The 22192-nt window shown below is 43.8% G+C and overlaps 1 protein-coding gene across 1 annotated transcript; it reads right to left on the bottom strand.

Annotated features, from left to right (window-relative positions):
- Positions 1–337: 337 nt before the first annotated feature.
- On the bottom strand, positions 338–19346 carry BLVRA (biliverdin reductase A). The gene is made up of 8 exons (XM_080931072.1): positions 19284–19346; positions 15274–15399; positions 13562–13680; positions 12290–12409; positions 11484–11581; positions 5971–6078; positions 1557–1728; positions 338–695 (listed from the first exon to the last, which is right to left on the bottom strand). Exons 2-8 carry the CDS (start codon positions 15283–15285, stop codon positions 440–442), a joined length of 885 nt encoding a protein of 294 aa, XP_080787198.1. The 5' UTR covers positions 15286–15399; positions 19284–19346; the 3' UTR covers positions 338–439.
- Positions 19347–22192: the final 2846 nt, after the last annotated feature.

Genomic DNA, 22192 nt, shown 5'->3' with positions numbered 1-22192 from the left:
ACTAACATACAAGCTACCTACTGGTTAGTATAGGATTACCAGCAACTAGTGAGTGTCCCTAGGAGGGACAGACACATTTCCTACAGAATGGATTGCAGCTCAAGGTAAGTGGTTTGGAACATGGGGAACACTTTAAATCCACCTTTTTTTCCTTCCTGGATGATTTCAAGCTGTTCCACAAGAATGAAAATAGCATTGGCTGCATCCTCCTCACAGGGCTGCTACTAGGAAGACAAATGAAACTAAGCTATGACCCATGACCTCAAAAGGTTCTTTCCTTATTCCCACAAGATGGCCCCAGCACCAAATATCACCTCAACACAGCCATTAACACTGATCTCATTCTGTTTATCCAGCGTATTTAGTTGTAAGAGCTAAAGGTGAACTGTGGGTAAGGCCAAACTCTGGCCCTAGTTCAGAGGTACTTGAAGCTTCCTCCTCACTTCTGGTGGCAAAGCTTCTGGATGTCGCTGGCCAGCTGCAAGCAATGCAGGATGCGTTTCTTCTCAGCGGCCAGGTCTTCCGCAGAGACCCGGCCCAGGAGCTTCTGAATAAATAAATCCTGATCTTTCAGGAAAATGTTCTTGTTGACTCCTACATTTGGCACTTCCTCCAGGGACCCAGATTCGAACTGGAAGTTTAAATATCTGGTTCTTTTTAAGCCGGGCGCTTTCTCTTCAATCCACGACAATAGACTGCAAAGGAAAATTCCTCATGTTCAAAATCACACTGGACAGAGCTAGAGAGATGTAAGTTTGTACAAGTTTGTGCAGTGCTAAAAACTGCCTAGTGATTTCAAGCAAATACCTCACTGAATATTGGAAGGTAACCAAAATCTGATCAAACTTTACCCAAAAAGTAGCCCCCATGCATATTTTGCAAAGTTCACAGAACAAGCTGAGTGGTAAGTTTGGCTACAGTATGAAATTGAGTTCGAGGTGTGCTCAACAGTATACAGGACTGAAGCCAGCCCGGGCTTCATAGTCACTATTTTTACTTTAGTTCTGGATAAAATAAATTTGATTTATTCCAGTTTTATCTACTTTAGACAACTTCAGATATCCTTCCAAATAACAGGGTGTTGCAGTTTGTAGAATACCAATCTGTTTCTTGCTCCTCAGTTTTCTCATAGCCAGGAACTCTGCAGTGGTGATAACAGCAGATACTTCTGTGTATGCTACTGCTCAGCGGCTGAGGGGGACTGCCTGATCTGGGAGTCTGGGATTAGCTTGGACAACACAGTGACATCCTACCTCTATGATAAATAGAAAAATAAGTAAACAATAAAGCTTAAATTAGTACTTTATACAACTTAATTACTGGTAACTTGCTTTATTTCTCTAAGCCATTATTTATGTAATGGCAGCTAGACTTACATTGTTCCTTTACACCTGGGAGGGCACAAAGGGTGACAGACAACATAAACAATAGTTCTCTCTCCAGTTCTCTCTCCACATCTGAATGCCTGGCAACAGTCTTTTTAGGTCCTCTTCAGAGTTACCCTTACCAATGCCTGAGGATGTTAAGAAAACTCTCGCTTACTTCTCACAACTCACCCCTTGTTCTGGGTCTCGAGCTGCACGGTCATTTTCATATACTGATCTTCTTTTCGGTTTTCCAAGGTGGCAGAAATAAGAGAAAGCTCCCCAAAGAGGGAGACCAACCAGGTCAGGCGAGAAATGCCACTGAACGCAGGGAAGCCAAATTTCTCTTCTTCCAGTGGGCTGGCTGTAAGGAGTCACAAATGCTAAGAGTTGGGAGAAGGAACTGTCTCACAAGCATCATACCAGGGAAGCTGGGGAAGGGGCCCAGCTGAGTGCTCCAAAAAAGGACATCTTGCCTCATGGCGCACGAATGTACAGTGATCAAGAAAAGGAGGGAAAGCAAGTTGGATGTTGGAATTCTGTAAACCCCACCCCTCAATTACCTGGCAGTAGCCCGGTATGCTCCGCCCCAGTGACCTGACACTATAAAAGGGGCTGCTTGCCCCCTCCTCCCTCTCTCCCTTTCCTTCCCTCCCCCTCCCTCTCCCCCCTCCCCCCCTCTCTGCCTCTACCACCCTCTTAACTCTCCCATGATCTGAATAAACTCTATTCTCTACTATACAGTTGTGTAGCTGGTCCCTCAGGGAAGGGATTCCCAACATGGGCCCCCAGAGGCATCTCCCTTGCCCCCAGGCCTTGCCACACCTCCATGGACCACATGCCCCCCACTCTCTTCATCCTTCCCCTAACATTGGTGCCAAAAGGGATGTCATCTTTTCACAACATTGGTGCCCCATGACTTTTCCTTTTAATGACTTTTCCCATCATCTTTTCCTTTCAGTGGATAAATGGAAATTTTTTTCCTTTTTTAAAAAAATAATATTTTAATTAAATTTTTGAAAATTTTATTTTTTTAATTCAATATTGTTAGTAAAATACAAGCAACCAGAAAGAATTAAAAATGTTGCTCTGTCTTTGTGGAGGAAGACAGGGAAGGAGAGAGTTGGGTAGATATGGTGGGGGGAAACATTGGGGAAAAACCTCAAAATACACTGCACAGATTCTTTTCTAAGAAAAAAATTTTAATGTAGGACTTTTAAATGTAGTGCTGTCTGCATGTACACCTGCATGCCAGAAGAGGGCACCAGACCTCTTTATAAATGGTCATAAGCCACCACAGGGTTGCAAAGAATTCAACTCAAGACCTCTGGAAGAGCAGCCAGTGTTCTTAACAACTTGCTCAGCTATCCCTCCAGCTTGAAAAAAAATGTTTTAGATTTCTATTTCTAATATATAGAATCCAATTATGTACGCATATGAAAATAAATATATGTATACATATGTATATTCTCAATAACTGATTTGAAGACATCTGGTAAATAGAACTATGACTCAGTTTTCTTGTAAGTCTTGCCTGTGCAGAGAGCAGGAGGATGTCACCACGACAACCAGAAATGTAAAGAGAACATGAATGCACTTGGTCTGATTCTGTAGCAAGAACACTGGCCTCGTGAAATGTTTTCATAGAAAGCACGCTCAACATGGAATCTGTATGACAATTCTGTGTGGTTATCACACCAAGTGCCTCGACCCTCCCAATCCTAAACATACCCTAAGTTTGAAGGATTTCTACCTGTGATATTGTGACCAAATCCATCTTCTGTCTTTGGCATTTACACTTAAGATGCTGAGCATGTTCTAAAACAATAGCAGGTGAGGAATAAAAGCAATGAATGGTTCAGTAGACCACAGGAAACAAAGTGTTCACAGGCTCCTTCTGCACTGGCTTTCATCTACTGCAGCCCAGACCAGTCCCACGTGGGTGACCTTTGTCCAGCTACTTGCCTTTCTGGGGTGGTATCTTTAGCCATATCACAAGGACAACAATAATGATAACAGCGTCAAAGGCACAGAAAGCACACACCACATTCTCATAGTTTCTTGCCAAGTTAATAGTTAATACCATTATATATAACTCGCATGTAATTTTCAAGACAGAAGACAGTCTTACCACTCAGTGATGCCCTTCCACACGGAAGGGTCTCCTGTAATAAAAACCTGGGGTAGGAAGGTACACTTGAGTGGGACCAAAGAGGAGTCAATTCAAAGTGACCTTAAGATCTAGGTAACTACCTACTGTTAATACTTAAAGAGTGGCCGACATAAAAATCCAGATTATGGGCTGGAGAAATGGCTCAGTGGTTAAGAGCACTGACTGCTCTTCCAGAGGTCCTGAGTTCAAGTCCCAGCAACTACATGGTGGCTCACAACCACCTGTAATGAGATCTGATGTCCTCTTCTGGTGTGTCTGAGGACAGCTACAGTGTACTTACATATAATAAATAAATAAATCTTTAAAAAAAGAACAAGAAAATTTTACAGAAACTGCATATTAGTGAAAATAAATAAAAAAATCTAGATTACATATGAGAAATGGCTGGTATAGCCAATGTCCTTGTAATCTGAAGGGAGAGAGTAAATGTTCCGTTTTTTCTGTGTAAACTATTTGAAAACATTCTCCTCTCCAAACAGCCACTTCCCAATCCTTTCTGAAAAGTTTTCACCTACAGTATTCTATAGAAAATAAAGCAACCAGGTTGCTTCATTTCGTTTCTGCAGTGGTGAGGACTGAGCCCAGAGCCCGCCTCTGTGCTAGGCCAGCACTCTACCCTGAACCCCCTTCCCACTCTAGTTGAAATATCACCAAAAAAAAAAAAAAAAAAAAAAAAGTGCCTGAAAGATCAGAACAGAAGCATCCTTGAGATTTCTGACTCACCTTTTTAAAACTTGGATGTTAAAACTTTTATTTACATTCCAAATGCTGCCCTCATTCCTGGTCCCCTCTCTTTGAGTTCTTCACCCCTGCCCCCTCCCCTCCACTGCTGGAAGGGTCACTTTAAGTCAGGTCATAACAAGCAAGTCAATCTCATTAAGGGAAGATAAAAATGGGTGATGGTTAATCTTCCCAGTCAGCATGGTTAGACTTGGAAATACCTAGAGTGTGTCTTTGGGTATGTCTTTAAGGGTGTTAAGAGAGTTTTTATCTGAGGAAGAACCATCATGAATGTGGATCACCCACAACTGGGCTGAAGCCCGGGACTGGATAAAAAGTGGAAAAGTACCGGTAGATTGTCCTGAAGCTGTTTGTATTTTAATGTTAATTCCACTTCCTCAAGAAGGGCTGCCTAGTCACGTGACTCCCACTGAACCTTCCCATTTTAATTAGTAAAATAAAGGAAAGCCATTGACTGGGCCAGTGAGGGAAGTGGAGAGAAGGGAGGTCTAAGAGGTTAGAGTTTGAGAGGTCAGAGGACTGAGGGTGAAGGTCATGGCAACATGGAGTTTCCCAAGGACCAGCTAGACCCAGGTGGGATTGATTGGCATTAAATAGCTATGAACATTAAGGATTTTATAGGTCTAACAACTCATATAGAAGGGCAGTTTGTATCTTTGTCTATTTGATGTAATCTTTGTGGATTGAGAGTTGAATATATAAACCTGTACGAAAAGCTATCGGGCTGCAGAGTTGTATTTATGTGGGATTTGGGGTACAGAAACACCCTGGGACCAAGGAGGAGAACAGGCGGTAGAAAACCACCAGGGAAGGGAGTTGAGCCGTGAGGGCAGCTCAGACGGGGCAGCAGAGGTGCTCGAGGCTCCGAACTTAAATTGGGCCTGAGGAGTGAGACCTCAGGGCCCACAGAGAGATAAACAATTTTTATTTTTTAATATTTACTGCGACAGGTACCAGCACTGACTGAGGAGACGTAAGAATCCTGCCACGGGATCTTCAGTCAATGGTGGACTGAATTATCCCCATCGACAGAACTGAACGAATGCTTCCTGAAGCCCCTCTGGCGGGTGTTTTGTCCTAACTAGAAAAGTTATTAATATAGATGTTTTTATTGTTCTTGTAAGAAATGCTCTAAAGACAATTAAAAAAGAATACTTATTAAAAATGGTCAGTGAACTATGCCTTAGATCTAATCTCTTTTTTTAAAAAAATGTCCCTTCATTTTTACTTTATGCATATGGGTGTTTTGCCTGCAGGTGTGTCTGTGCACCACGTAAAGATGGTGTCAGATGGCCCGGGACCGGAGTCCTACACAGGTAGAACCCCACTATGGGGATGCTGAAAATCAAACCTGAGCCAGTGAGTGCCGCCAGAGCCTTTAATCTAGCCTCTTTGTGGCATAAATTATGTGTACAGTTAAGCTGGGGCACTTTGTCTATGCACCTTTCCTAATCTGCACACGACTCTCCTCAACAGCTTCTTTTTCTCCCTTCAGTAACTTACTGACTTTTCCCATTCTGATGACCTGAAATGATACCACAGAAGCCGCGTGAGGTCAAGAACCCAGTTCACCCCGGCAGACGCCTGCTAAGGTAAACACCTCTAACCCAGACGGTTCCTGCTGCCAATGTAAGTACAGAACATGCATCGTCCTGTGTCTCCCCCGAGACCAGCAGCCCTGCCCACACCGACCTGTGAAGTGAAGAGACCCTTTCAGCAGCTCCCTGCCCAGCACTTCTCTTCTCAAGAATGCGAATTCTTCCATCAGGAGTTCCACGTGCTCCTCATGCAGGACTCTCCCTGTTGTGGCAACGCAGAATAAAAGGTGGCCATTACCCAGTGTACAGCTCTGAGCTTCAAGGTTATGCCATTCCTCCTCCGGAACAAGACACAGCATGTCCACACCACTGTACCCTCACACACCACGCCTGACATCAATGTGCAGAGCTTCCTAGCATCTCCAAGTCCTTGTGAATACTTACTTTTCTGGTTAATAGTAGACATCTGTGGGATGAATGGAGGTTCTTGTGCTCATGGGTAAGGGGGACCAGGAATGTTATCTGCCCAGGATGCTGGGAGCAGACCTGGTTAACAGCCTGGTGACCTTGTGCCCACACCCTTATGAGTTTGTCTATCTACAGAACATATCTTTATGGAAGATGCCACATGTACTGAACAAAGAGTTTGATATAGTTCCATAAGCTTTATGAACACATGGGATTAAGTTAATTATCACTAGGAAAACTTCACTAAATTGCACTGTGTTTAAATGTGCCTAAAATAAACTACTCAGGGTCAGACTCCTGAAGTTTGAACCAAACTGGCTACTCAGCTATGTTGGGCTGAACTACCTTCTCACCTTCCATGAGTTACTACGATGCTGGCCCTGGTGGTCACAGAGACCCATGCGATATCACAATGTGGTACCTTTTGGAGTTTTTATTAGCATTTCTTTTGGGACTGGTGACATTTTATTTGTTTGCCACTTTGAAAAATGAGAATTTCTACAAAGTGCCCTTTTTCAGTCAAGTTGTTTGTTTTGTTTTTCAGTGGCGGAATCCTGTAGATATTCTGAATGTGACACTTTCTCAGTGGTGTCATTTGCATACACCTTCCACAGCAAAGGCCCCTTAAAGTCATCTTTCTTGTGAAGCATCAAGCGTCTTCTACATTTTCCGGTTTCACTCTTTTACTTTTCTTGTGCTTTAAATGTCACATGAAAAAACTGCTGCCATATAAAATGAAAGAGTAATTTCTTCAATAAATGACATTTGGAAAAGTAGATAATCACATGCAAGCTACTATACAACATACTTAACAAAGCCAACTCACAATATATTATTAAATAATCATAAGCTGGAAGATTAGGAAACTGCATGAAAACATGGTAAATGCTTGGGAACACTGGAAAAATGCAATCAGCAAAAATAACTTAGCAAGAGTTTAAGATTCCATCACAGGAGGCATTGCAGCAGGCAGCCATCTAAGCAGCAGGCAGCAGGCCTGGTGTAGGCAGCAGGATGACAACAGGCAGCAGGCAAGATGCACAGCAGCAAACATGGCAGCAGGTGGCAGGCACAGCAGCAGGCACTATGCACAGCAGCAGGCACTATGCACAGCAGCAGGCACTATGCACAGCAGCAGGCACAGCAGCAGGCATGGTAGCAGTCTGCAGGCACCAGGCATGGTAGCAAAGCAGGAAGCTGAGAAAGCACATTTTTAATCAACATGAAGCTGAAAGAGGGGTCGGGAGAACTGGGAAAGGACAAGAAGGCTATATAATCTCAAACTTCCAGACTTATCTCTTAAACCTCTCCAAAAAGTGCTACTATGTGGAAACCAAGTGTTCAGTTTGGAGCTTATTTCTTATTCAAGTCACTGTAACTGGACTAGGCAAAGATTCCTTAGGTAAGACACAGAAGTACAGACTACAAAAGCCAAACGACACACATGACATGATAGTAAACTAACATGTATAACAATTAGCAGAATAAAACACCACATACAAAATGAAATAAATACCTACAAAATACAGATTCAGTATGGGGTCCTATCAGTCATATATATATATACACACACACCTACACACACACCACACATCAACAGGAAAAGTGGTAATAATAAAAATTTAAAATAGGCAATATGCATAGAAATTTCTCTAAAGGAGACATACAAATGGCCAGCAGCTACAGGAAGAAAGTTCAGCGTTTATCGTTAAGGAAATGGAAACATAATCCACAAATGAAACATCACCTCATTCCATTTAGAATGGCTATTATAAAAATAAGGCCCAAAAGATGCTGGCAAAGGTGTGAGCTGAAGGAGGGTTACCTTACCCATCTAGCATAGCTTCTGACCTACTGTCATTATGGAAAACACCATGGAAGTTCCTCACAGGGTTCAGAATAGACCAAACACGACCTGCCTATTCCATTACTACTTGTGTGAGCCACAGAAAATGGATTGTCAAAGAGACACCTGCACGTCCTTTGTTCATCTCAGCACTATCCAGACTCCGGGCAAATAAGCTGCAGTGCTTGCCCACAACAGAACTGTTCTTCCATAGTGAGGCTGAGGCACTGCATTCCCACCAGCCTGAGTCAGACTAGTACAACGCAAAACCGAAATGACCCGGTGCAGAAAGAAAATGGCGATGCCATTCACCACGTGCATGTGAGAAGTCAATCTTACAGAACGTGGGGAGGAAGACAGAAGAAGCCAGTCACTGAATACAGATTTAAAAGAAGGGACATCTGATGCACCAGTCCAATCTGATGAGTCCCTTGAACTGAACCATTCATTCCCAGCTTCCAGGCTTAGTCTCGGACCCACGTCCTGTCTAGCAGTTTAGTCTGGTTAGGCCAACAGACTCTTTCCTATCCATGCCAACTTGGCCTAGCCTAGGTTGCATAGTCTGTGCTCTGGTCTACAAAGTTCCCTGGACCTGCCTGCCTGCACTCTCCCTAATCCCCAGTTCTAAACCAGGTCACACACCATGCACCAACTCAGCCGGGTGAGTCCTTGGAACCTAACCTGCCTGCACCATATCCAACACACAAACCTAGCTTTGGTGCCAAACACTGTCTGCCAGCCTAGCTACCCTGTTTAGTGGTCAAGAGCCTGCCCACCCATGCTTAGCCTCACTCCCAGGCCAAACAGATCCAGCCAATACATACTATTTGATTGCTTTCTTTTTTCTTTTCTTTTTTTTAGAGATTTACTTATTATATGTAAGTACACTGTAGCTGTCTTCAGACCAGAAGAGGGCATCAAATCTCATTGCAGATGGTTGTGAGCCACCATGTGGCTGCTGGGAACAGAACTTAGGACCTCTTAACCACAGAGCCGTCTCTACAGCCCTGATTGCTTTCTTATTGCTGCTTTCTAACCAATGCTTTCTTGCTTACTACTGAATTGGAATTACCCCATTCCTCCAATCCAAAACCAACACTGAATCTGAAGGCTTAACTAACTCCTCATACCTGATATAAAATCAACTGAACTTGGGCAACAACAACAAAAACATAGCTTCATTCAACAGAGGCAGCCTTGAATCTCATACCAGACACACGGTCAAGGGAAGTCCACGTGCCCCGGTCTCACTGGGGGAAAAAAAAAAACAAACCAGAATATGAAAGGCTAAGACAGTATGTCCTCTCTTGAAAAAGCCGGCAGTTCTACAGAAGTTTTCTCTGGTGAGAATTACTTACATGAATCCCAGGATACAGAATTAAATTCTTTTATTTTCTGTGTATGGGTGTTTTGAGTGCATGTATGTTATGTCTGTGTACCACAGGTGTGGAGGTCAGAACTGGATACCAAAAGCCCTGTGAGTGGATTTATTGATGGTTATGAGCTGCCATTCAGGTGCTAGGAATCGAACCTAAGTCCTATGGAAGAGTGACCATTTCTCTGGACTGCTGAGTATCTCTCCAGCCACAGGACACAGATTAAAAAGAACAATCAGATGTACATAATTGATAAGAGTTTAAAGAAGACATAAGCAGGGGCTGGAGAGATGGCTCAGGGGTTAAGAGTACCAGCTGCTCTTCCAGAGGACCCGGGTTCAGTTCCCACTCACATGGCAGCTTAATCCGACTCCCTAACACAGGCACACACCGACGCACATACAATAAAAATTAACACAAAAAAGATATAGCAAACAGTTCATTGAACTCGAGGAGCCTAGCGATAAACACCTGAGTGACAGACAAGAAAACACAAACATAATTCTGAACAGAATGACAAGAACAATTAGGGACTTGAAAATGGGATTCAGTGAAGAGGCAGAAACACTGAAGAGAACTCAGTCTAAAGTCAAGATAGAATTGAAAACCGTAAGAAAACCCAATTAGAAAATTCAGGGGAGGGGCTGGAGAGATAGCTCAGGTTAGGAGCACTGACTGCTCTTCCAGAGGTCCTGAGTCCAATTCCCAGCAACAACACGGTGGTTCACAACCATCTGTAATGGGATCCAATGTCTTCCTCTGGTGTGTCTGAGGACAGAGACGGTGTGCTCATAAACGTAAAATAAATAAAATCTTTTAAAATAAAAAGAATAAGAAAACTCAAGGGAAAGCCTTAAAGTGGGATGGGTAAACAGAAGACAGACTATTGGACTACAGAAGCAGGACTTTGGGTCTCTCCAAACTGCTTAGTCCTGCCTATGGAGAACAGGAAACTCTCAAGATACAAATGGATACAGTGGCTTGACTCTGGATTTCCAGCCTCTAGCAGTTTGAGGTATGAGCTATGAAAATCTTTTTTATTCATAAGTTACCAACCTCAGCAAAGACCTCTAATCCCCAAACCTTATGAGAACTGAACATACAATGTTTAAGAGTTTCCTAGCTTTCAGCGAACCTTTAATAAATACTTATTAAATTAGTGTAACAAGGAAACTATATATATATATATATATATATATATATATATATATATATATATATGACAACCAATTACTCTGATTTAGGAATTTTTTCCATTAGTAAGCTGTTCACACTGTGAACCCTGAGATTGTGTTATTTTCTGGGAAAACCTATTTCTAGTTGTGGTGTGGCTTGGCCTTAGCACATACCTTTAATCCATGAGCTTTCTGCTCAAATATTGTCAACAGGATTAAATAAAGTCAACCATAGGTCAAGAGGAGGAACAAGCAACCAGTTGACAGGAAGTTAACATAGGATTATTAAGAAAAAAACAGAAAGTAAGAGGGAATCAGGAGGATGGACAGAAAGATGCACGGAAGTAGAAGGCAGGGACGTTCAGTTTGTACGTTCAGGTTTTGGGAGAGAGAGGATTCATTCTGGGATGTTGGCTGAGGAGGAAGGTTGGCTGGGTGCTTTCTCTAACTTTCTGAGCTAGCAGGCTTTCAACCCAGCATTTGGCCTTCATTGGTAAAACCCATGACTGAGATTTTTGTTAAAAAGCAGAAAACTAATGGTAAGTATCTGAGGTGCAACTAAAATACTCCCATCATGCCACCATGACACGTGCAAACCAATCCACTCTTTCAGGAGAACAAAGCCACGAATCCACAAACTCCTCCTCATTCTCCTCCACACATAGCCTGGGGCAGGAGGGAGATGGGGACTCAGTACTAGTGCACATAAGGCCACTTGCTGGAAAGGCAGAGTGACGGCATCCTAGAAACGCAGGAGGCAGAGATACACAGGTCTGTGTTCCCGAGTCAGAAAATACATCACCTTTCTGGGAAGCCAGCTCCCACAGCTCCTGGGCCGCTGCAAATGACAATGTCATGGGGTATTCTACAAGGACATGCTTGCCAGCCTGAAGAAACTGCCTTTGAAAACAAAAGCACAGGAAAAGGACACTTCAAATAAACACTCAGATGCCTTGTAGGGACACAAATCTGCAAAGGAACAGAGCCCGTGTGGGAATGTGTTAAACAGCCAAGAGCCAGCGCCCCTGCAAAATAACAATCTACAGCAAACTTGTCTAGTTATACGATCATTTCGCTATTCAATATTCAGACTCTAGTTTGCTTTCTATTACTGAGATAAATGCAATGGCAAAAAGCAACTTTGGGAGAAAAGGGTTTATTCCACAGGGTCTCACTATGTAGCTCTGGCTGTCTATAGATCCATCAGATGGACCAGAACTCACAGCTCTGCTGACTCCTGCCTTCCTAGTGCTGGGATTAAAGTTGTACAGGACCACATCCAGCTCTTGACAGTAATTTTTTTTTTTTTTTTTTTTTTTTTTTTTTTTTTTTTTGGTGATTACACTGTTGCTGTCTTCAGACACACCAGATCCCATTATAGAGGTCGTGAGCCACCATGTGTTTGCTAGGACTTGAACTTAGGACCTCTGGACGAGAAGTCAGAGCTCATATCCACTGAGCCATCTCTCCAGCTCTCCTGAGAGTACTTTAAAGGTCACAGGACAACCAGAATTCTCTGTTGACCACCAAGTCCCACTTGCACTGTTTTAGCTTGCTCAGTCCCCTTTCCACACGCAAGGCAAAGCCTGTCTGCATCGAGAGACCTACCTTATATAGTCTTCATGGCTGGAGCTCTCACTGCAAATATAGGCGACATCAATCTCTTGGCTGCAGAGAGCATCTTCCAAAGAAATCTGCTGAACCTCGTCAAGGCTCCCGAGTTCTCGTCTGTTTCAGAATAGCAAGCAGTGCCACAAGTAGGCGGAGCCTATATTAAATGAACAGTACTCTTCTCCTCCCCTCCCAACAATGCCCAGGGATGAGCTTCTGGAAAGTAAGCAATTAGTTTTCTCCTCTCTCTTTCTTGGGTATTTTTCACTGTAGAAGAGAAGCATGCAGCATTAGAGCTGAGTTCAGGAGACCTGGAATAGAAGCCAACGTGGCCACCAATCCTCGGTAGAAACTGATGTTCTTCTGGAGCAGCTGGGACCAGATCTGCCTCAGCTGTCACCGATACACCATCATACCCCTCCGGTACCCGTGTCTACTTCACCGTTAATCTGACGGTGCTTAGAAGGTGAGTAGGGTAGGGGCAGACCTGACCATGAAGCAAGAAAGGAGGAAGGGGATTGAATTTAGTTTCCATTGAGTTATAGTGGAAAAAAATCCATACAGAAAAGTGCCATCGAGGCCGAAAGGGACTCGGAGCAGGGGTGCAGGGAGATGAGAAGTGGAAGGGGAAAAAGCAAGCAAGACAAACTTTGCTTAAAAGATATCATAGTGCGACCTAATAATTTGCATATTAACTTTAAATTTTTAATTAAAAAAAAAAAAGAGAAAAGTTCAGGTCTATTGCCAACCTGAAAAGAACACATAGTATCAGACTCAAACACTTGTCTTTAAGTGTGACTCTTGGGTTTTCCAGTTGTTAAGACCTCAACAAGAGTACTGACTCTTTCTCTGTCTCTGTTTTCTTCTCTGGAACTGGAGTTGGTAGTAGTGCTGAGTGAGAAATGAGGAGTATAACGCACGAAGTCCCAAATAACTGTTTTAAATGACAAACTGATGAGAGGACACACCCAGGCTTCCTTCAGGCCAAACATGCCATTTACTCACTGTACATTCTGTGGTAAACACCATGTTCATTTCATGCCATGTGAGGTCTGCCCTGGGCATCACCCCCTGGACATGCAGCAATAGGCCCCTGACTTTAGTACCCAGTTCTCTCCAAACTAGAGAGTTTCTAGGGACCGCTCTGTGCGGTTCTCTGGAAACACTGGCTCTCCCTTACTCTGGGACTAGAAAACATCCATGCTCTGTGGTGTTACCACTCCCCATTGATTCCCGTGAACCACACAGCACAAACCAAGTGGGCCTTACCTGGACACAAATCCAACCAGGTTCAGGAATTCGGAAGAGCGTGGGTCCTTCAAGTCCCGTATCCTCACAGAGCCAGCTCTGCCAACACCAACCACTACAACACCAAACTTCCTCTTTGGCTGAAATATCAAAGACCAATGTGGGGTTTGAAAACAGACCAGCTATGTCATGAGTGCATCAACACAGGACCAGGTTGGGTCCTGGCAAGCAAAAAATCTGGCAGCCACAGACATAAGAGAGTTGGGGTAAGACTACCCGAGAAACAGACCCAAAGCATACTGGGAAAGGCCTCCTGCCCATTTGGCTCTATCTATAACCACTTTTCCATAGACTAGAGAATTTTCTGCTATAAACCACACCCAACCTGACATGGTGCTTCCACCCTACCTGACCCCAGACTCTAGGGACAAGGGCACTAATCAGCCGGGAGTCATAAGAGGGGAACAGACCAGGACACACTTTATTCAGACTCAAGCCCCATGTTGTTTTAAGTCTTTACCATAGCTAAGTATTTTTAAATATACTGCTAGAGGACAGATGTTAATAAATTATAATGAGAAAAGTCCATTTTAAAAGTTATATAACCACATTATAATCCAAATACAAAAGTTACTGTTACATTAACTAAACCTAGTTCTATTATGTGCATGTGTATATGTATATGTAAAACAATTATAATTAATGAAAAAGAGACTGAATTTGGAGGGATGTGGGAGAGGTTGGAGAGGGAATACAATGCAGTTATATTTTTAAAATCTTTAAAAATTAAATTACAAAAAAGTAAAAATAAAAATAAATTTGAATAAGAAAAAAAAAAGCTGATTTTATCATTACAGTCATAAGCCAAGTCTGGAACCCCATGTGTTATGTGGTGTATATCTTGAGAATTAAGTCAAGGAAGTCAATGGATTCCCAGCGTATAGCCCGTTGTAGGTTGCAATGAGTTTGGAGCCCTTCTGACTAAGGTAAGCCACTGACTAACTCCCGCATGGTCTGCAGTGGAGAAGGAAGACCTGCTCAGACAGACAGAGCCACCTGATCACCACAGCTGTGCGGGCAGATGAGCTCCTGGTCGCTGACCCAGGAAGTCACAGGAAAACATCCACAAAGTGACCAGAGCAGAATGCCGTATCATGGAGAAACTTCCAGAAGAATATACCCAATAGTAACTTAGCACTCTGTGATTATAGCATACATTTGAAATAATCAACATATCTGAACCCTGCTCATTCCAGTCCACGCCCTGCTGCACGACTAACTTAAGTGGGGTGGACACAGATAAGAGCCCAGGAGGTCCTGCTACCTCCTCTATCTCCCTGAGCCACTCGAACATCAGTGACCTAGAGGAAAAAGTTGGCTCGTTTAGACTAATGTTTCTAAACTCTCCGGGGTGTGTGGGGGAGCGGACAGAGGCTATCTTAAGTGGGTGAAATCACTGATTAGCTGCTGTTGTTGCCTGGGCCTGGAGGGCAAGCCCACCATTGCCAGAAGCACACAGCAGAGGAAGATCCTCACCTTATGGATAGGAACTGAAGCGAGAGGGAGAGGCAGCGTAGGGAGCCATAGCAGGCACAGATAAAACTCAAGGGAGACCATTTCCCCCATCACCCACAGCCACGAGCAAGTAGGCAGCTCAGGGGAGATGTTTTTGAAAAATCTTGAGAGGGAAACTGCAGTAAAGGTGTCCCCTAAAGCCTCTGCAGGTGACTCACCTCAGTATTCATTTTGGTCTCTTCAGTGTCCGTGAAGACAGAGACGGGTTCAGGATCCCGGGACACAAACTCTCTATGGATACAGTTTTCACGCTTCCCTTTCAAAGCCAACACTGCAAGAGGGAACTAGGAAGAGGGAACTGTGTGAGAGGCAGATAAGTGTGAGACACAGACATCTACTCAGCCCAAAGGAGAGCCCTGGACACACCAAAGTACAACTGTACCAAAGTCCAATTTGGTGACCCAGCAAGTATTTAATTGGGTCTCTTAAAACCCACTAACAGGGTCTGGAGAGATGGCTTAGCGGTTAACATCACTGACTGGTCTCCCAAAGGTCCTGAGTTCAATTCCCAGCAACCACATGGTGGCTCACAACCATCTGTAATGAGATCTGATGCCCTCTCCTGGTGTGTCTGAAGACAGCTACAGTGTACTCACATAAAATAAATAAATAAATCTTTAAAAACCCTCACTAACAGGAGTACAGATGAGGTATTAATTAATTAGAAGGAGCAGAGGTCATCAACAACAGCCTCCAGATGTACACGGCTTGCAGTGGACCATGACTCCAGTGGACCATGACTCCAGTTAAAAATTTCTTTTTACAGTGTGGCTGATCACAAAATAGCTTCTTCTTTTTCACTGCTGGGTAGGGGCCCTCAAAAATATTTCAAAGTTCCTGTTTTTCTCCCACATTGTTAAAATTTTGTTTGCCTTGTGACCCCCTTTTTTTTTTCCTTCTTGGAGGAAATGTTGCAATTTGGAGAACATGCCTTAGAATAGGAACATCAGCTGCGGTCCCTAGATCAGATTTGTCTTGGCCATGTTGTAGGGCATTTTCTTCATTGCTAATTGCTACTGTCAGTCCACTGTGGGCAGTGCCATCCCTATGCAGGTACACACAGGCTGTCTAAGAAAGGTAACTGCTAGGTGGTGTGGTACATGCCTTTAATCCCAGCACTTGGAATCAGAGGCAGGCAGTCTCTGAGTTCTAGGCCAGCCTGATCTATAGAGAAGCCAGGGCTACACAGAGAGACCCTGTTTTAAAAAAGCAAAAGAGAAAGAAAGGGAGAAAAAAAAGAAAAGAAAAACAAATGAGTAAGCCAGAGGAAGCAACCTGTTTTTAAAAAGCAAAACAAAAGAGAAAGAAAGGGAAAAAAGAAAAAAAAAAAGAAAAGCAAATGAGTAAGCCAGAGGAAGTAAGCCAGGAAACTGCCTTCCTACAGTTCCTGGCTCCAGGCTTCTTCTGCCTCTGTGTTCCTGACCGTACTTCCTTTGATAGACTGTGAAGGGACTCTAACCAGCCCAGGCATAGCAAACAGGGCTCTGACAAGCCTTGCCCTTCTACCCCATTCCCTCTGCCCAGCTAAAAACCCATTAGATGACATTCCTGAAGCTAGCCCACAAAGTCTATTTCCTTAAACGGTCACTTCTTCCTCCTGAGGCTGACTACTGTTTTTTTTCTTAATAATCCTGTGTTCACTTCTTGTCAACTGGTTGCTTGTTCCTCCCCTTGACCTCTGGTTGACTTTTCTTAATCCTGTTTATAATATTTATGCAGACAGCTCTTGAATTAAAGGTGTGTGTTAAGGCTGAGCCAGACAACTAGAAACAGGTTTCTGCAGTAAATAACACAACTTCTCAGGGTTCACAGAGTGATCAAAGATCCTGCAGCAGGCCAGACACTCGGCTTAGATGGCTCCTCTAGTGCTGACATGTTGTTTTGTAATTCTCTTGACTCAATTGCAAGTGTTTGGCTTGGTCTGGTTAACTGAGAGTTCTTAGCATCTCTTCTGTTCCTAGGGGGACAGATAGGTACATGTAAACTAGGCTGAGGTTCAACTAGTCAAAGCCAAGAGACTACTGTCCTCTGGAGCCAACGTGCAAGAATACAAAACGGGTATAATGCCTTCGCTCTTACCTCAGCCATCCAACTCCCCAGCAATAGCTACTCCACCCCAGTCTTTTATACCTGCCCCTCTCATCTGAATCGGGGCTCATTTGTTCTTTCCACCTTCATTTCAAAGGGTCTACCTTCTACCATGGAGCTGAAATGGAATCCTGTCACTTCCAGGCAAGTGGATGGGAAAGAAGATCCTCATGTTACATGAGAAATAAGACAAATCTTTCATCTTTTCTATGTGTAATCTAGATTTATCTATACACATCTAGTAAATGAGGTAACATGCAGTTACCCTGTGGAGAGCTCTTGGTGCTGCTTCTAGAGATTTAGCAAGAATCTGACCTTGGGCTAGGACAAGGACCTAGGGTCAAGATCTTGACTTTGTTTATTGCCTTGACCTAGAACTGACCGTATTCTTTGTATGTACTTATAATGGTATAAAAGCAGTCAGGGAAAAAATAAACCCACTTCAGCCTCAGCACTGGCTGGAGTCATGTTATAATGTTGTCTGTCTTTTTCTTTTCAATCATCACTCCCTCCCTGGAGACCCCACTGACTGACTGAGCTGGCCTGATCATTACCCTTCCTTACCGAGTAAAGAATATCTCAATATATATTTAAAATATATTTATCATAGCTCAAATAGAAGAGCATATCCTTATTTAAGAGAGCTAGTAAGTGAAATAATTTTTTGACATGCAACTCAATTCTAAAGCTGATTTGAATGAATCCAGACATTCTGCAGTCCCATACATGTTCCTATTTTATCTTATTTGTTTTGTGAGATAGGATTTCTCTGTGTAGCCCTGGCTGTCCTAGAATTCGATTTGTAGTTCAGGCTAGCCTCGAACTCACCAAGATCTGCGCTGCCTTTTCCTCTCGAGTGCTGGGATTAAAGGTGTGCTCCACCATGCACAGCTCCCCATCCACCTTCTTAGGCTTGTTCCAGGTCATGATCTCACTTCCCTACGCTACAACTTCTTGGTCTGGTGGTACAGGAAACCATGAGCTACTTGAACCAATAAGAACCTGCTGACCATACCAACCAATATTTCAAAAACAAGGGACCAAAAGAATGGAAACTTCTAAACAAGCAAAGTACCTGTGGGTCTAACTTTGGTTTCTAACATTAAATATTATTTTCTAGAGGTCTCCAGTTAAGGACAGGGGAGATTGCTCAGCGGTTAAAGGATATGTTAACATCCAAAACTCCAAGATTTACAGGTAAAACATATTTTCCTTAGTAACAGCAGCAACACAAGCAAAGGTAATGGACAGGTAGCTCAGCAGTTAAAAGCACTTGCTGTTCTTGCATAGGATCAGAATTCAGTTTCCAGCACCCATGCTAGGTGGTTTACAAATGTCTGTAATTCAGAAGATTTGACACCTTGTTTTGTTACCCTCGGCAAGTATATATCTAAAAATACACACACACACACACACACACACACACACACACACACACACACACACACACGAACACGCACATGCACTCACACACGTGTAGCCCTGGCTGTCCTGGAACTCTGTAGGATTCAAACTCACAGGCATGCTCTATCACCGCAGGGCTTTTAAATTTTTCTTTTAAGTAGGAGCTAAACTCAGACTTATGTCTGAGTTTTTCAGATAGCATGCAACTTACAATTCAACCCTCACACGGTCTTGCAACATTTTTTTTTTCCAAAGAGTAAAGTACAGCTAGGCGATGTTATAAGACACTCCTGGCGCAACCCCTCAGCCGTCAGAGTTGAAAGTCCTCATCTGGATTGGACACTGTCAACCCGGGGTCTCAGTCCCCCTAAAAAATGCAGCATACACCTACCAGCCTCATCTACCTGAGGCCGGAAAACCATCAACTCTTTAAAAATCAGGATGGAGATTTAATTTCTTTACAGTATACTCAGGAACGCCCATTTCCTGGGAGGAGCTTTTGGCTCGCAGCTACGGGCCTGCGAAAGGCTCCGTAGAGAATCTGGCGGCCAGGACGCTGGGGGGTCCCGAAAGGGCGACACGTACCCCCACTCCCACCCCCGGTCAGTCTGGGCCTCCCGCCTCGGCATAGCAGGACCGTGCACCCAGCCCCGCGCCCCTCCCGGTCGGAGCTCACCTCACCAGTCGTCCAGCAGCGCCCGCTGCAGCTCACCCACAGTGCTGCAGCCCCGCTGCTATGTGCAGCAGGCCCGGAAGCTGCTGGGATCCGATTGGCGGTTCAGGTGGTGGGCGGGGCTTGGGCCGAGCAATTCAGCGTGTCCAGATGACTGAGCGGCTGAATGGGGGAAATTACTAGCTGCCTCGGTGGGCCTGTGGAAGATGCCAGTTTTTTGCAGTTTGGTGTGGTGTCACTACTTTTTGTCAGCTCCCTTCGCGCCACATGTAACTGGGGCTTTCTTTTTTCTTCTGGTGGTGGGTACTTTCGGGACCTTTTTTAGTTTCACAGCTGAAACATAACTGATCTGATACAAAAGCTTGTTTCTGTAGAGAGGAAGATTCCGGAAAACCAGTGTTTGTGATTCCCTGCCTTCAGGCCTAGAAAGCAGCATTTTCTCAGGAACAGCCTGGTCTCTCCGTGGGAATGGGAAAGAGGCACTGAGAGGAGTGCTCTGACGGGGGTGTGGGGTTGGTGTACCATCTAACCAAAGGGTAAGGGAGAAAAGTAAGGAAGGCATCTGAAGGACGCTTTGATCTCTAGGGCTGGAGGCTGTTCCAAGATGACTGACATCACCCCCCCCCCCCTTTATTTTACCCCATGACTAGACTGATGAAGTTAGTAGGTGGCGACAAAAATATCTTTCTCATGAGATAAATGTCCTCATTCCAGATAGGGCACAGAGCACAACTGCAAGCATAGCTTGTAGTCTGACCACTTCTTACCTCGTTTCCGTCATCTGCCATCTGAGAAGTCAGAATTGGCCCCTCTCTATCACCCTGTAATTTTCCACCCATACAGCAGCCAGAGTGACCTTAGACATAACAGTAATTAGCTGGGTATGGTAAGACAGATCTGTCTGTACTCCCAGCAGTTGGGAGCCAAAGATCAAGGCTCACCTGTGCTGCCTAAAACCTTGTCTCAAAATAAATGAATGAGGAAGGAAGGAACAGTAGATGCCCGTGAGCTAGGCAGCTCAAATGGCTAAGAGCTCTTCTTGTGCCCACAGAGCACGTGGGTTGAGTTGCCTGCACTCACGTGGCAGCTCACAACCACTTGTTCTTTAACTCCAGTTCCACAGGAACCGATGCCTCTTCTGACCTCTGCTAGCACCAAGCACATATTTATGAATAAGCCATATTTTTTAAGAGTTCAAAACTAATTAGATGGGGGCTGGAGAGATGACTCGGTGACTAAGGTAACTGACTGCTCTTCCAGGTCTTGAGTTCAATTTCCAGCAACCACACGGTGGCTCACAACCATCTGTAATGGGATCCGATGCCCTCTTCTGGTGTGTCTGAGGACAGCGACAGTGTACTCACATACATAAAATAAATAAATAAGTCTTTAAAACAAACAAACAAACAAACAAGATCGTGAGGAAGAAACCTGATGTTTTTCTCTGACCTCTGAAACATGCACGTTTACATGATTATATGTACACAGCCACACAAACATGTACATATAACACACATGCAAAAACATACATACAAGTAACATACAGATTGAGCAAGTAGTATTTATATATTTAGAAACATATATATATATATACTGATTAGATTATTTTCATCTACTTAAATTATAAAGAACATATAGACCCAAAAGAGCACAGATGTTTTTTATTATACATTCAATTAAAAAAATTCAATTTACACAGTTCAACACCAAAAGAAAGTAAAAAAATGCATCATTTATTAAGTTGCTATTCACTTGCATTGTTCTCTCCTAAAATTCTGACATAGGAAAACAGCTTAAAGACACACAAGTAGGTTCAGTGCATTTCTCATGGTTTACCACTCGACAAAGATCATGTTTATCCACAGAAAATAAAAAAAACCTACAGTAAAATGAAAATAAAATACTGTACTTTTATACAATCAGTTTGGAAGAGCTTTGAAGGATGTTAGCTAGTACTCACCTGCAGAGCATATGCTGTTCTGGGCAGACTTGGCTCATTAGCTCTCAGAAACTGCTCAGCTGCCCCTACGTTTCTCCAGTAGGACTGAGGCAGGCTCCTCTCACACCCTGAGCAGTCGCTGACCTCCTGGGGATGGTTCTCAGGGAGCCTAGCGCCTCCTTCCCACTGCTCTCCTGCTCTTCCTGTCTCCCTTTATTTGTCCCTAGCCTTCTCTGCTGCCATCCATCTTCAGTACAGGTGCCTGGCACAGAGCACACAGCCACCCTTCCCCCAAGCCTCACCCCCATTATAAAGACTAGACGTTAAATTCTCCCTATTTTGTGATCAAAAAGGTTGATGATGCCTGATTCAGAATATAATTCAATGAGTTTAGATAGAATATGTACTGGTCCAAAGTTTTAAATATCTACTCTTTTCTATTATTATTAGTTTATTAAAATCATAAACGTTGTAAACATTCTATTAAGCATTGTTGCAGAAACCCGGTTACTCTACATTTTATTCAGTGAGTTCAGAAAGAACAAAAGTGAGACTATGTTCTCTTTGGCAGATCTAAAGTCATGCCTCAACCCCAAGCCTGCCGTTTACACACACACTGCTACACAGGCCAAGTAAGTCCCATGACAAGCACTGCTGCTCTCATGAACAGCCCTTGTGACAAAGCAGCAGGAAAGCAAACGACCATGATCCTCAGGACAGCTGTCACTGTGATTTTACATACCGTACTCCCTGCTCCACAACTGACCAACCTCAGTGATCACAGAAATACACACAAGAGGGAGCCCCTCCTATACACATGCTGCACGGCTTGTTAAGGTGAGAGTGAGGCTGGGCAAGGAGCTGGGAGGCTGTGAATGCAACAATAAAGAGGGAGCTAAGGAAGCGACTGCTTCGGAACCCCTCTATCATGACAGTGCTGAGGCGGGTACTGCATGTCTTCTACTGAAGGGAG

This window comes from Micromys minutus, assembly GCF_963924665.1.
Source record: "Micromys minutus genome assembly, chromosome: 17".
Lineage (NCBI taxonomy): Eukaryota > Metazoa > Chordata > Mammalia > Rodentia > Muridae > Micromys > Micromys minutus.
Note: the sequence above shows the minus strand (reverse complement) of the source record. Positions and strands in the feature narration are given on the sequence as shown.

Excerpts from the sequence above, each read along its gene's own strand:
- BLVRA (XM_080931072.1), bottom strand. Across the intron at positions 11,582-12,289 it reads AGCCATGAAGACTATATAAG|GCAGTTTCTTCAGGCTGGCA; the intron begins GTAGGTCTCTCG and ends TTGTTTTCAAAG. Across the intron at positions 1,729-5,970 it reads AGGGTCTCTTCACTTCACAG|CCAGCCCACTGGAAGAAGAG; the intron begins GTCGGTGTGGGC and ends GACTCCTTACAG.